This window comes from Rhinolophus hipposideros (genome assembly GCF_964194185.1).
Source record: "Rhinolophus hipposideros genome assembly, chromosome: 8".
Classification (NCBI taxonomy): domain Eukaryota; kingdom Metazoa; phylum Chordata; class Mammalia; order Chiroptera; family Rhinolophidae; genus Rhinolophus; species Rhinolophus hipposideros.
The window spans coordinates 85,053,623-85,068,530 of record NC_138054.1 but is presented as its reverse complement, the minus strand read 5'-3'; the positions used below and the strand labels follow the sequence as shown (position 1 = coordinate 85,068,530).

General features: G+C 58.0%; 2 protein-coding genes across 4 annotated transcripts in view; one reads left to right on the top strand and one right to left on the bottom strand.

The window, feature by feature from the left end:
- The window catches only part of SPEN (spen family transcriptional repressor), a 76,868-nt gene extending 74,776 nt beyond the window's left edge, over positions 1-2,092 (top strand). For both annotated transcript variants that reach the window (XM_081056148.1, XM_081056149.1), the window contains exons 12-15: positions 115-606; positions 773-967; positions 1,218-1,376; positions 1,822-2,092. In XM_081056148.1, coding sequence (XP_080912274.1) covers positions 115-606; positions 773-967; positions 1,218-1,376; positions 1,822-1,953 — 978 coding nt within the window. In that variant the 3' untranslated portion in view covers positions 1,954-2,092. The remainder of the gene's footprint in view (positions 1-114; positions 607-772; positions 968-1,217; positions 1,377-1,821) is intronic.
- Positions 2,093-2,969: 877 nt separating this feature from the next.
- The window catches only part of ZBTB17 (zinc finger and BTB domain containing 17), a 30,528-nt gene continuing 18,589 nt past the window's right edge, over positions 2,970-14,908 (bottom strand). For both annotated transcript variants that reach the window (XM_081056150.1, XM_081056151.1), the window contains exons 2-15: positions 10,265-10,471; positions 9,150-9,338; positions 8,755-8,880; positions 8,312-8,437; positions 7,502-7,740; positions 7,219-7,361; positions 6,838-7,138; positions 6,399-6,486; positions 6,193-6,309; positions 5,978-6,098; positions 5,607-5,737; positions 5,083-5,292; positions 4,890-4,979; positions 2,970-4,809 (exon numbers count right to left, since the gene is read on the bottom strand). In XM_081056150.1, the coding sequence (XP_080912276.1) occupies positions 4,526-4,809; positions 4,890-4,979; positions 5,083-5,292; positions 5,607-5,737; positions 5,978-6,098; positions 6,193-6,309; positions 6,399-6,486; positions 6,838-7,138; positions 7,219-7,361; positions 7,502-7,740; positions 8,312-8,437; positions 8,755-8,880; positions 9,150-9,338; positions 10,265-10,471 (2,372 nt within the window). In that variant the 3' untranslated portion in view covers positions 2,970-4,525. The remainder of the gene's footprint in view (positions 4,810-4,889; positions 4,980-5,082; positions 5,293-5,606; positions 5,738-5,977; positions 6,099-6,192; positions 6,310-6,398; positions 6,487-6,837; positions 7,139-7,218; positions 7,362-7,501; positions 7,741-8,311; positions 8,438-8,754; positions 8,881-9,149; positions 9,339-10,264; positions 10,472-14,908) is intronic.

Sequence of the window (14,908 nt, the reverse complement as noted above, 5' to 3'; positions counted from 1 at the left end):
CACACCCCTTCCGTGGGCAGCTGACCCTGCCCAGGGCCCGGGGCCTGTTGGTTGGGGGCAGGGTATTGTGCCTACAGATTCTGACTGTCCCTTTCTCTTCCCAACCAACTCCAGGGCCCCCCTCCTGAAGGTGAGCCCTTGCAGCCCACTCAGCCTGCACAGTCTACACAGCCTACCCAGCCCGTGCAGTCCACACAGCCTGCCCAGCCCTCCCAGCTCAGCCAGCCAGGCCAGCCACCAAGCAGCAAGATGCCTCAGGTCTCCCAGGAGGCGAAGGGGACCCAGACGGGAGTAGAGCAGCCTCGCCTCCCCACCATATCTGCAAACAGGCCAGCTGAGCCACATGCCCAGGTTCAGAGGGCACAGGCAGAAACAAGCCAGACTTCCTATCCCTCCCCGGTGTCTGTCTCCATGAAGCCTGACCTCCCGGGCCCTCTCCCTGCTCCGGCTGCCCCAAAGCAGCCATTATTTGTCCCCACAACCTCAGGCCCCAGCACCCCTCCAGGACTGGCTTTGCTGCACACTGAAGCCCAGCCCTCTCCTAAACAAGATTCTTCTCCACACTTGACTTCCCAGAGGCCTGTGGATATGGTTCAGCTTCTGAAGGTAAGCCTAGGAGGGATCCCCCTACCCCCACTACCCTCCAAGCTTTGTGCTACGTTAAAGTGTCCTAAGAACCCCACTTAGCCCAGCAAGCTGCTGCCTAGGGCCGTGTCCAGCATGGCTCTGCTCTCCAGCATGAGCTCACTTCCTGTTTGTTTCCTCCCTGCAGAAGTACCCCATTGTGTGGCAGGGCCTCTTGGCCCTCAAGAATGACACAGCTGCTGTGCAGCTCCACTTTGTCTCCGGCAACAACGTGCTGGCGCATCGGTCACTGCCCCTGTCTGAAGGAGGCCCCCCCCTGAGGATCGCACAGAGGATGCGGCTGGAGGTCTCACAGCTGGAAGGGGTTGCCCGAAGGATGACGGTGAGATGGGGCCCCGGGGGGGTAAGGTGTGGGTGGCTCCCAGCTGCCTGTCTCCCTGGCTTCTTGTGGACTGGATGACGAGGGCATGTTCTCTCTCCTGGGGGTGTAAAACGCCTTCAACAAATGTGCGGGTGAACTTCAAGAAGGGGAGGGGGGCTTTGGGGGCCTTCAGAACCCAGTCCCCTGGGTTGGACAGGCCTCTGCGTTTTGTGAGGAGGCCCCTGATCACTGACAGCTGCCTCCGTCCCAGGTGGAGACAGATTACTGTCTGCTGCTGGCTCTGCCCTGTGGCCGTGACCAAGAGGACGTCGTGAGCCAGACCGAGTCCCTCAAGGCTGCCTTCATCACCTATCTGCAGGCCAAACAGGCGGCAGGGATCATCAACGTTCCCAACCCCGGCTCCAATCAGGTCAGCCCCGTGCCCTGTCCTTCCCTGGTGTGCGCACAGGTGGGGCTGGTCAGGAGGTCTGATGGGGTGGCGTGGGCTACAGTGCCAACTAGGGTAGTCTAGGCAAGTTTCCCAGAAGAGATAGGCAGAGAGCATTCTGGACAGGGAACAAGCAGAGTGTAATGGGTGTGGCCGCCATTGCCCATCCTGGAGACAATCAAGGGACAGCTGAGACAGCAGAGGTTTTTCTTTAGCTGAGACATAGAAGAGCTTCCCAGGGAGTGAGTTCATGTTTTCTGGCACGTAATTTTCTCCTGGTGGACAAGTTAGCTGGTTGGGAAACACCCAACCTGATTCTCTGCATTGGGCCTCTTCGGGGTCTCCAGTTGGAAATGTTTAAAGAATGGTACAGGGGTGGGTGATGTGAAGACAGGGGGTTCCACTTTTCTCTCATGCCCTTCTCCAGCCCGCCTATGTGCTGCAAATCTTCCCACCCTGCGAGTTCTCCGAGAGCCACCTGTCCCGTCTGGCCCCCGACCTTCTCGCCAGCATCTCCAACATTTCTCCCCACCTCATGATTGTCATTGCCTCTGTGTGAGCCACTGAAAGGTCACCACTTGGTGTATTTTCCCGAGGCTCTGCAGCAAAAAACACACACAGGACAACCCAGCCAAGTGGAGCAAGAAGCTGCCGAAGGGGAGACTCCACTGCCAGACGGCCAGCCTCACCCTCCGGCCCGCCCGCCCAGCTCAGTTGGACAGACCCCTCTGGGCAGTGGTGCTGCTACTTGTATGTTTACATGACATTTAGCCCAAGGACAGACCACCAACCACCAATGGACTCGCAGACACCTTGGGGCTGGGTTTCTCTCTCCTCTTTTTGGAGAAAAGGAACAGGGCAGTGGAATTAATTATTTTGTTGTTTTTGTTTTTAAGAAACAAGAAAACAGAACTGCCTTTGCACTAAATTAGTGACTTGGACTTTTGCACAGTGAAGATAGGCTGTGACACTCTGGATATCTTGGTGTACGTGAACACACATCGCGGACTCGAATGCAGGACTTCAACTTCTGCTGAAACCTTGGGGTCAAGGAACATTTCATTGGGTTGTTTTGTCCCCACCCCTTACCTTCCCCTTGCTCATTTGGATGTCACCTTTCTTAATTCTCCTTCCGCCACATCTTTGATTCACCCAGGATGTACAGTTTACAATTGGAAGAGAGCAACAGAAGGATTTTCTTTGTTGGTGGGATATGCAGAACTTGGGATGTGTGTATATATAAATATATAATATATATAAATATATATAATACTGACTTAAAAAATCAAATTCCCCTGACATACATTTTTTTTAATCTGTGCCAAAAATGTGTTTTCAGAGAAAATCTTATTTTCATACTCAGACTTTGTATTGTCACTCATTTGTATAAGTGCGCTTCGGTACAGCACGGGCCCTGTCCCCATGACCTGGGAGTGTCTCACACACACACAGACACACACACACACACTGTACAAAAAAGACTGGCTTCCCTCTTCCTGTGACCTTGACCTCTCCCCCCAACTTCCTAACACTTATTAATTTATGAAACTGTTTTTCTCAGCGCAGTTTTGTTTTGTGTGTCCATTGGATTACAAACTTTATTAAAAAATACAAAACATGTCAAGTGTGGATGTGATTGTCACTTGGGTGGCAGGACCAAGTGTCCTTGGCTTATGAGGAATAGCTAGTCCTTATCTCACTTTTGCTTTTTCCCCTCAACTCCCTCCTCGAGTCTGTATATGGGACCTATTTCCTTTCTGCCACTTAATCTCCCCAAAGATCATTTTATCTTGTTCAAGAGATTCTCGTTACAGACTGAATAGAACCATTTTCCAGTACTGCTGTGTTGTAAATATCTGACACTTCAAGGTCCTTACTGATTCCTGGATAATGTGGAAGGCACTTCAAATTTGGATACGGGTAAAAATACCCCCTCACGCAAACTCACAAACATCTTGAGCAAGCTTTGGTGAAGACAAAGGGGTAAGCTCTTGCCCCTTCCTCTGCCAGTGGTGGTGCTGGCTGGCCCTGTGGCAGCAGTGGCACAGCCTGGCCTGACAGTATTCTGTAGCTGCCGCCAGAATGGAGCGATGGGCCAGGCTCCCCCTGCAGCTGCACGAACTACAAGCTGGGGGATTGAGCAGGGACGGGAACAAGGACCATAGAGTTGGGGGGTCTCACTTGCAATGTCCAAGGGGCTCCTTCAGACAGACCTACACTTTTTGTGCAAGAAGGCATCATCTTAGTGAGGGCTTACAGCTGCTGGGGGCGAACTGTGGAAAACGGGCAGAGACGGCATCTCAGGTTCCCCTGCTTGCTGCTCCTAGTTGTGTACGGTGCTGTGGCCCCCACCTCCCCCTCAGAGCTCCTGGCTGCTCTCTGTTCTCCCTCCAGGCCCTCAGCCTGGTGGGAAAGATTCCATTGATTCAGGAAGTACGTGTTCCCAAAACATGGCACTGGCTTGGCCTGATCCTCAGGCCAGGGTTACTGTGAAGCGAGTGCAAGAACCTGCCTGCTTCTCTAAGCCCAATGGAACCGGGCCTGTGGCCTGTCGGGCCTGGTTCTCTCTGCCTATTTTGCTCTGGCTGAAGGGCCCGAGCTGGACGCTGAGTTGCCTGACTCTGGCAGTGCATGCACACGTACGGCTTCTCCCCGCTGTGGATCCGGGTAAGCAGCATGACCAGCCCCTGCTGGCTCAGTCCCCATCCCTGGGGGGGGTGAGGGGGCAGGGTTATAGCTGAGCTCCAGGACAGATAGGGAAAGTGGGGTCCTCAGGTGAACAGGTGAGAAGCCTCCAAAGGAGACTGGATGAGGGCATGGGGGGCATGGAGCCATGCGCTCTGGCCGAGTGTGCCACGTGCACTCGGGCAAAGCAACCAGCTTGCTTCTAGACAGGTCCCAGGGCTCCAGTCTCATTCTGCAGAAGGGACAGCCTGGCATTCCCCAAGAAGCAGGTCTCAGCTGGCTGGTCTCTGAGTGGAGCAGCCCTTCTGGGACATCAGCCACAGCTGCCAGCTCCCCACCCCACCCTCACAGGGAGCTATAGGCAGCATTAGAAAATAATCAAATTTATTCTCTAGGGAACGGGGCCACCCATCCTTAAATAAACAGTCAGGAGGAAGGATGCCTGCTCACTCAGCAGGCGGTGGACATTCTGGGGCGGTGGGGGGTGTCTCTGCCAGAGTGGGCTGGCCATCGGCCCCATCCCGAGGACGGAAGACCAGTTCCCCAGCCTGCAGCACCTGCCCGGCTGGCCACGTGCTGCCTGGCCCGTACTGCTGGTAGAAGTCCGCGTCCGTCTGGAACATGACCAGTGCTTGCGCTGTGTGGATCCGCACGTGCTGGGCCAGGCTGTTGGCATCCAGGAACTTGTCCCCACAGGAGTCACAGGCATACAGGATGTGGGTGTTGGGGTCTGTGGGAGGTGGGGGCCAGTCAGGATGGGAAGGACCCTTGCGGTCCACAGGCTTGCACACCCTGGCCAGCCCTTCTCACCTTCTTCCTGCACTTGCTTCACAGCTTTGCTGATCTCGGCTTTAAGGACTTCTGTCTCGTCGGCGGTCACAGCAGCCCCCACTGGTACCACTGTGGACAGAATCAGCAGAGCCTAAGGCTAGAGGCACCTGCCCCTTCATTGCCAACCCAGAGGCAAGGTGCCCGTGACCACTCTGCTACCCATAGCCCGCACCTGTGAGCTGAGTGACGGCTGTTGCTGCCAGTGCCTCGGTGGCCAGCGTAACCATGTCATCAACAGTGACCACGCTGACCTCACCGCCCTCTTCTGGCTCCAGGATTTTGATGCCTGCCTTGCCCTGGTGCACAGTCTTCACATGGGAACGCAGGTTGTCCACCCGGTTGAAGCCGCGACCGCACTTGTCACACAGATAAGGCTTCTCTCCTGGGGGGGGAGGCAAGGTTCTCTCCTGCCATTGGGGGAGGGGGGAGGACCTCAGTGGCCTCCAGCTTCCCAAGCAGCCCTGTCTTTTCCAATAGGAAGTGTTCTGGGGCAGCCCCCAGAGCTGCACAGAAGCTTCCAGTGGCCCCTGCACCTTCTGGAAGCTCTAAAAAAGTGGGGTCCTCATTTGAACTGAACTGCCTTCAAAACCACTTATGGCAAGTAAGCACCCAAGGCTGGAATCTGGGGGTACCTCCCCACCACCTCCAAGAGCAGGGCTTGGGACGGGGCAGATGGGCAGGCAGGTACACGCTCACCAGTGTGAATGATGATGTGCTTGGACAGGTCCCCCACGTTCACGAAGGCCTTGCTGCACACGCTGCACTTGTGGGGGCGGATATTGTCATGGTGGCGAATGTGATTGGCCAACTGGCTGGACTGGACGAATCTGCAGGGCCGCAGGGGGAGGGGCTCGCACTGAACTGCCCACGCCTTGGGGGGGGGGGGGTGCGGGGCTGGGCCTCCTGCCTCATCTCTATAGACTGAAGGGGACCCCTGGACCTAGGCCTGGGCTTGGGCAGCAGTCGGCCCAGTTCCCCACCGAGCCCTAGTCTGTTCTGACCCCCGTCACCGGGCAGAGTGCAGGGCCCGCACAGCGCCCTGGGCGGGCAGGACAACGGGGCAGGACCTCTTGCCGCAGCGCTCGCAGACGTAGGGTTTCTCCCCGGTGTGCTGGCGCACGTGCGCGATGAGGGAGCTGGCCTGCGTGAAGGCCTTGCCGCACATCACGCACTGGCAGGGCTTCTCGCCTGCGGGCGGGGGCGGGAGAAGGGGTTGGTGCCCACGCATCCCCGTGTGCCCTCGCCAGCCCCAGCCCCGGCCCCGCCGGGCTTGCTCACCCACCCGTGTGGATGCGGACGTGCCGCTGCAGGGCGCCGGGGTCAGCAAACTGCCTCTGGCAGTGCATGCACACGTACGGCTTCTCCCCGCTGTGGATCCGAAGGTGCCGCTTCAGGTTCCCTGGGGAGACCGAGGGGGGCCTGGCGTGGGGCGCCACTGCGTGGCTGCGGGCGGAGGGGCGTGGGGCAGCCAGGCAGGCCCGGCCCTACCTGAGGTGGTGAACTGCTTCCCACACTCCCGGCACTTGAGGGGCCCGTCCGCGATGTGGATCTTCAGGTGGGCCTTCAGGTTCCCCACCTGTGCCAGGCAGCGGGTCAGAGGGCCACCCAACAGAACACAGCGCCTTCCCAGCAGGGAACTACTGAGTCCTGGTCCTCCGGGGCCCGGGCATCCTTCCGCGAGGCCGAAGGAGCGTTCCAGGCCCAGCAGCGGCAGGGAAGCCACCGCCACCCCACTTCTTTCTGGTCCAAACCCCACCGACTTCACCTGCCTCCCCACTTTCCTCGGCAGAGCAGTCAAGAGCGCCATCCCGGGGGAGGGTCGTTTTCTGCTCAGCCACCCACTTGTCCCACTACGCCTGCGTCCTCGAGGGCCGGCCCGAGGCGGGCGCTCCCGCGGTCCCGGGCCCGCAGGGGTGGCCCCACACACCTGGTTGAACTTCTTGTCGCAGTGAGGGCACTTGTGCTCCTTGTCAGTGTCGTGCGTCTCCAGGTGGCGCATCTTGGAGGTGGGATCGGAGAAGGAGCGGCCGCAGTAGTCGCACTGGTAGGGCTTCTCGCCGCTGTGCACCAGCTGGTGCCGCTTCAGGTTGCCCGACGTGGTGAAGAGCTTGCCGCAGTCCTCGCAGCGGTACCGCGCCTCGCCCGAGTGCCGCTTCTTGTGCAGGTTCAGCAGGCTGATGAGCCGGTAGCTCTTGCCACACTCCTCGCAGCCGTACGGCTTCAGCGGGCTGCAGGTCGGAAAGGAGAGGAGGGCTCGGCCGCTGGGCTCCGAGGCCCGCGGGACGAGCAGCCGGGCCGCGCGCCGTACCTGTGCGTCTTCTCGTGGGCCTTGCAGGCGGCTGGGTCGGAGAAGGCCTTGCTGCACTCGCTGCACGAGAAGGGCTTCTCGCCTGTGTGGATGCGGATGTGCCGCTTGAAGTTCCCAGTGTGCGTGAACTCCTTCCCGCAGTCCTGCGGGGCGCGGGAGAGCGGCATGAGGGGGCGGGGTGAGGGCAGGGGGCGGGGCAAGCGAGGGGCGGGGCAAGGGCTGGAGGAGGGGCGGGGCGGGGCGAGGGCGAGGAGGCGGGGCGGGCGGCCTCCTGTGGCCGCACCTCGCACTTGTGGATGACGGAGCCATAGGCCTTGGACTCCGTGCGGTCACCGTAGGTACCCGCGCGCAGGCCCCGGGCCTCTGCGCCCAGCTCCTGGCCTGAGTCTGTGCTGGCCGACTCCTCGCTCTCCTCGGGGGCCTCTCCTTTCTCCAGCTGCGGCCCCTCTTCCTTGACCATAGTAGGCACGGTGTCCTCCTCTTCTGGCTCTTCTCCTTTCCTGGCTGGCTCCACCTCCATTTCTGCCAGGAGAAGGGCAGGAACTGAGATGCCTGGGACGGCAGAGGGGGCCTCCAAAGGATGTGACCTCAGAGTCAGGCAAACGCCAGGAGGCCGACCTGGAACCTGGCCACGTCACCTAGCAGGGGCCTGGCAATGTCTGGGCGCCACTGATAAATGGTGCCAGCACTGGTCAGGGCAGCACCAGGGAAGACTGCTGACCAGGACACCTGCTGCTGGGAGGATGCAGGCAGGCCACAGGGGTCCCCAGCGGGCTGCACAGCAGGAAGGGCGCTGTCAGCCAACAAGTACGGGCTGGGGGAGGGAGAGGGGTGCGGCGGGCTGCAAGGCTCCCTTACGGCGCTCTGCACCTGGACAGAAGTGCCAGCCCTGGGTCAGCAATGCTTCTGTGCTAATGGGAAGCGCAGCCAGGGTGCACAACCAAGAAACTGATGTCCAAATTCGAGAATGAGAAAAGATGTCAGCCCAAAAGCTGAAGTGAAAGGGTGGCTTAGAGTGGAGTCAGTTGGAGGGAGGAGGAGAGGGACCTGGGGGGACGCATGGTGGGGGTTGGCCAGGGCTGGGTGGAGGTACCTTGCTCCGAGCTCTCCGACAAGGCGGCCTCGGCCTCAGCAGCAGCCATGCCACTCGTGGGGTCAGGCTTGGGCTCTACTGGCAGTGGCTCCCGGGGGGCGTCAGCCTTCTCTGTCTCCTCTGCACCTGGGGTGGGGATGGGGACATCGGAGGCTGGATTGAGACTCTCTCTAGGGACCAGATGGCTCTCCTGGACTAGGCCCCTGGTAGTGGCTCTGGCTCAGAGGCTGGGGTTGGGGCCAGCACATCTAAGCTCAGGCTGCTTGTGCCTCTGCTCTGGCTGGAACACACCCCAAAACAAACAGTGGGTCCTTCTGGGTAACCTGAGCTCAAGGGGTGTAGCTGCCTATGCCACCCTACCCAAGGAAGCCCCTCACTGCACTGGGGCCCAGGCTGCTGGCAGGTGATGGGACAGCGGGCTGGTCCCCAGCATCACAACTCACCGCTGGCCGCACTCTCGGCCTGGCCGCCTCGCTCCTCTTTGGGCTCTCTGCCCGGGCCCGTGGGCGGACTGCCTCCGCTCAGTGCAGTGGCAGCAGCCTTCTCCTCTTTGGCTCTCCTGTCCCCTCCTAGACGTGGAATAGGACAGACCTGCCATTTCCCATCAAGTGCCCACCTCTGAGAGAAGCTGGTGAAAGGCGGGGCGGGGGGCAGGGTGCAAAGGGCCCCTCCCAGAGCCTTTCTCAGACTTTACTGCTGCTAACCCTCACCAGCGCTCCACAACGCAGGCAAGGCCAGAAGAGGAAACTGAGACCCAGAGAGGTGACACGGAGGGAGGGTCAGAGGCGGAGACCCCATCAAAAGCCACCTGCTCAGGAAAGCCTGCCAATAATCTTACCTTCCATGGCCAAGGCCTCCGTACTGTCCCCGGGGCTGGTGGCCGGCTCAGCGAGTGACTTTAGGGCGTGGCAGGCCGTGATGATGTCCTGCATCTGCAGGAAGCTGGCCACAGCCAGCACATCGTCCACGTTCTCAGAGTTCAGGCTCAGCTTGGCCGTGTACATAAACTCCAGCACCTGCCCCAGGCCTGCCAAGGACACAGACAGCCATCACAGACCCGCCTCAAGGCCTGGCACCAGCAGCCTGCCCAGCCGCTCCACTCGGCGGCAGGCTCCATGGATTTGTGAAAAGTGGCGTGGCAGGCCACCATCTCCCCACCTCCTGTGCTGGCAGAGAAGCGGGTAACCTGGGGATTCTCAGCCCAGACAACGACTTCTGAACAGAGATACACCCACAGAGGACAGAGGGTGTGACGTGCACCCTGCATGGAAGACAGAGGGTGTGAACGCCCACCCTACACAGAAGACAGAGGATTAAAGGAGGGTGTGAAAGCCCTCCCTGCCTGGAGGAGAGGGTTTAAATGCCCGTGCTGTACTCTCTCTACACTGCCACTAACCACTTCACCACCGGAGGACACTCCAACCAGTGTGTCCACACGGACTTTCATCAGGGCTCTGCCACAAACTCTCCCTCTGACCTCCAGACCAGTCACCTGACCTCTTTGGGTCTCAGTTTCCACACCTATAAAATGGGGGAACATAACCTTGCCCGACCTTCTCACGGCATGTCATGCCATTCTGGGTCAGGAGCCCAAAACTATGAGCACCCGTTCCTTCCTCAATCCCAGGGCCTTCCTGACAGGCCTCCCGGCCCCAACCCTTGCCACCCCCATCACGGTTAGTGCTGGAATAGGGGGTTCGGGCTGATTCAGCGATGGAAAAGGGGCTCAGAGCCCACCTGTGCTATCCCTCTCCTGACGAGCTTGTCCTGTGTTCACTCCTGAGCTCATCATGGGCCCTTCCTGCCAGTTCTCCCCTGACCACCCACTTCGTCAAAACAGGCCCCCGCAATGTGGTAGGAACCTGGTACCCACACACTCGTGGGTCCTGTGTGGGAAGGCCTGGCATGGCACAAGGTCAGCCCCCATTTCCGTCCCTGGCCCCAGCGGGGTACCTGCCGCGTTACTGATGTCCAGGTGCACCACGTCCTTCTGGTCCACGAAGAGCATCTTGAAGTACTCGCTGCAGGCCGCCAGCACTGCCTTGTGGGCCTTAAAGTCAACACCATCCACCACAAAAGTGCAGTCACACAGAAGCCCCAGCTGCCGCTGCTGGTTCAGCTGCTCCAAGACGTGCTGGCTGTGCTGGGGGAAATCCATGGCTGGGGAGAGCCAAAGGGCCTTCGTGTCAGCACGCAGAAAGGACGCCTACCCGCCTGAACACAGCCCCAGCACGCCAGGTGACAAGTGCAGGGAGACAGGGTCCGCAAGCCAAGGCTGACCAGTGGCTCCCAGACACCTGGGTTCACTGGCCAGGAAAGTTCCCCAAACCAAGAAGCATCGAGGGACCAACACGAAACAGCCACTCTTGTATCTTGCCAGTTAACGACATTAAAAAGTCAAAAAACAAGCACTGATTACTGTCAGCGCTTTTAAAAAACATTGTCAGTTTAACATTTCTTACAAAAAGAATATATGACGTAATCTTAGAATAAAGGACAGATCTTTCCATTGGATACACTTGGCTTTAGGAAAACCTTTCTATTTTGTTCTTATTTTTCTAATTCTGTCACGCACAGGTGAAATGTATGATGGGAAGGCAGATGTGTCCTACTCAGCGGGCTCTGTGCAAGTTCCCCGGGGGTGGGGTGGGGGGGGGAGCTCTGATTCACAGGCTCAGGGAACCACATAAAGCTGGGGAGTCCTCTGCCTCCAGGAACCTCCAGGCTGTCCCTGGAGAAAGAATGAACCCTGATCCTGACCCCAAGAGCTGCTGGCCTGGCTGCAGTTTCTCTGTCAAAGGCCCCACTTAATGCCTGGAAATCCCACAACTGTCTCAAGTAAAAGTGCTCAGAAAAATTCCATGGCCCGGTGCCTAGTGGTCACGAACTGCACAAGCCATGACTAAATAAGTATCTAAAATAGGTCTCCCCTCCCCCTCAGCACCACACCAGTCAGTCTCAAGACAGCATTTTCTAGGGAAAATAAGCAAGTCCTTTTGAGAAAGAGCCAATTTCAAAATAAAAGTCCATGCCCTGGGACCACATGACAGAGACCCAACAATGCCAGGCTGTCCCACCCTGGCCCAGAATCTGGTAAGTGGCAGTAGCTTCTCCAGCTCTTCCAGAATCTCTTCTCTGAGGCCAGGCTGCTCAGAGCTGCCCCAGGCTGTTTGTGGGCTGACAAGGACACTTTGAGGCTCCCAGCCCCCCAGGTTTCAGGTGAGTCACCACGCTGCAGCCCTGGAGCTGCAGTGACCATGTACGGTTGTCTGGCTGTGATGAGCCACCTTGAAAGCCACCCTTCACCCCCACCCCTCGCACACGCGTGGCTTACGCAGCACAGATCAGCTCTGAAGGACACAAAGCCAGCCCACCCACCCGTGGCGTCGGGGAACTTTTCAGTCTGAGGCTATGTATTTGCTTAGCTGGGGGAAGTCACATGGTAGGTGAGCAGTACTCCACCAAGTAAGGGGGTGTGTGGCAGTGGCCACAGGGTGCGTGGCACAGGGTGCCAGCCTCTGAGTTGTGATTCAGAGTTGCTGCTGCTGGGGACCCAGAAATACCCTTTCCCTCCCTGCAACATCCCCAGGACTGCCCTTTGGTCCCAGCCCCCACTTACAAGCTCCCAGACAGAGGCACGGCTTCTTGGACCCCTCAGTAATATTCTCAGTAACAGCGTAAGGGCCTTACACGTGTAGGGCTCTTACGGGTAAGCAGAAGGGCCAGGGTCAGCCCCAGAGTCAAGAGGTTAAGGTACGAGCAGCTTGGGCGCTCTGTAGCTGCTGGACAACCAGCTCCCAAGCGAGAGCAGCAGCAGCAGCAGCACGGTGCCCGCAGAGCAAAGGCCTGCTGCATAGGACACCAGAAAGGCCTCCTTCCCTAGATCTTCAATCCCTGGAAAACGCTAGTTCCCATGTGTGACCGGAATGCAAGGGGGAATTGTGGCTGCTCTGTTCCCGAGCAAGTAAAAGCTAAAACACAGGTTTCTGGAGAACATGGAAAAGAACCGATGTCCAGTCCGTGAGTTAAACACCCAGGAAGGCCTGAGACCTGAAGGGAGTACACAGCAGGCACGGTGCAAACAGAAACAAAGGCAGGTGGCAAGGAGAGGACTGGGCCAAATCATTCCCAGAGCCGTCTTCTCTCTGCTGTGGAAAAAGCCACGTGAGCAGACAGGTGTGTGCACATGTGCGTGAGCAGCCTCTGAACCGTCACCAGTCACCCTCCAGGAGCCCCAGGTGAAATACCTCCCAAGTGCAGAAAGGGAGGTAGGGAGGGACCACCAGGCCCACAAGCGCCACATCTTCAATCAGCTTCAGAATGAGCCCTTTCAAGTCAGGTCCAAGCCCTTCCATCTTGGCAGTGGGCCTGGCTCCGTCACCTTCACCAGGAGCCAACCCAAAAACTGAGCTGGGAGGAAGTGTCTCCCAGGCTCAGAAACAACCGGGGAGCATCAGCAGAACCCCTGGAGGTAACGAGTTCTTCCCAGCCCCCCTTAGCTGGAGCCTGCTGAAAGCAGAACCCTCCAGCCAGAAACCGATCTGACTTGCAGGGATGATAAACGTGAGAAAAGACTCCTGGCCAACAGGGTGCAGGGGCCACCAGCCAAAGGTCAGGTGATCCGTCAGCACTGCAGGGACCCAAGGCTGCCACACACCCCAGAGCTTCCAGGGAAGGGCAGCAAAGCCCAGCTCTCCTGGGGGTGCTCTCATTTTCAGAGGCCTTGGGGGAAGGCTGGTAAAGGTCCCCGGGAGAAGGTGGATGGTGGCCCAGCACCTCCAAGTCCCCCATCCGCCCCCACACAGAGGAGAGCAGCTGTGTGCCATGAGTAATGTTTTCCACCCAATGCTAACCGCACTCTTCAGATAGGAGATGCCCGCCCAGAAGTGGCTCCTCCCCAAATGTGGGTGTCGGAGGAAAAACCCAGAGGCCCCCCGAATTCCTCTGAGGCAGCCTGCGAAGCCACTCCAACAGAGAAATTCTCCTAAAAGAGCATCTGTTCTGACAAAATCAAAGAAAGAAAAAGAAGACAGAAGAAAAGGGGAGAGGATAAAGAGATAGAGGAAGAAGCAAAAGGGGAAGGAGAGGGACTAAAAGGAAGGAAAGGAAAAGAAGGCCGTTTCCATAAATAGATAAGCAGCACTTACACATATGCTCAGGAGCCCAGTCCTGTGATCAGCCCCCAGGGAGTGTGTGTGGGGGGGCTTTGCCAAGCTCTAAATGGTGTCATCCACAGAAATGGTCTGCCTCAGCATTGGGGATTTTAGAATCGTGGGCACGTGCCCACCCCTGGGGCATGTGGGGCTCAGATGCCCCAGGCTGTCTTCCAGCTCTCACCACCAGCTGGCTGCCTGCAAAAAGGCTCAGAACAGCCCCTTCTCTTCCCAGGGTGATGGCGCAAACCAGGTGAGGGGCCCGCTGACTTGGTCCTTCCCTCCGCGGGGCTGGTTAGAATTAGAGCCCCACATCTAAATCTATGTGAAATGCTCTAGAATGATCATGGCCATCCTCCCACTGCCTCCTGTGTCCTCTTGTATACTCTGCAGTGACAGGCACCCACCAGGATCTGGCCAAGCTTAGAGGGATCCAGGAAAATGACGCACCTGCCTGGGCCACATGGGGACGATTGGGTACCACGGGCAGGGAGGTGGGAGCTGGCCGTTCTGAGTGCACGCGATGAGGGGTCCCTGTCTGAGGAGACTTTAAACACAGTAAGATCACCAGCCAGTCTGCTTCTCATGACCACTGCGTGATAAAGTGCCTTTCCCACCAGCTCTACCCTTGGTATGTAGCACCCTTCACTCAAGCACAAGTGTGGGATCCCGCCCTCCTTATTTCATCTTGCTGGAAGGACGATAAATGTTGGCCTTAATTAAAGCTACTTCTAAGAAAGACCCTAAAAACTCAGAACTACAGAAAACACAAACAGAACAAGACCACACAGCCCAATGAACCCAAAGTCCTCATGTAGGTGCAGAAAATGAAAGCCCCAAACAGGCAGACGACTTGCCCACTCAGAGACGGGCCTGACCCTCCCACAGACTGCTGACTGCATTCGGGCACCAGCTGCTCAGTTGTTCTTCATTAAAGGGGCAGACCTCAGGGTCAGAGCTGGGACACTCTCCTGATGACCAACAGACTGGCTGCACACACAGCCCGGGCCTGCCTCACAAGAAATTCATTTGGGAATGAAAAAGTGAGGGACCTGGGGCCCCCCTGCAGTGTGATTCCAAACAGGCCCAACGAAGCCATCCGGACATGGATGGCATGGGTACCAGTCTCCAAGCTGGCCGCCCGCCAACAATCCCTGCCATTCCCATCAGAGCCAACTGCACCTGCTCTGAGCTTCCACCTGAATCTGGATGGCCCTGCGACGACTCTGACCAACAGGATGCAGTGACTCTGTGACATTTCCAGGCTTGGCCCTTAAGAGGTCTAGAAGATTCTGCTTGGCTCTCTTGGAATCAATCCAGCTGCCCAACTCTAAGAATGACCAGGCTCTCTTGTGGGAGAGACAGGACATGTGGAGGGTCCCCAGAAGAAACACCAACGTACAGAGACCACATGACGAACCGAGACACCCCTGCTGACAGCAAC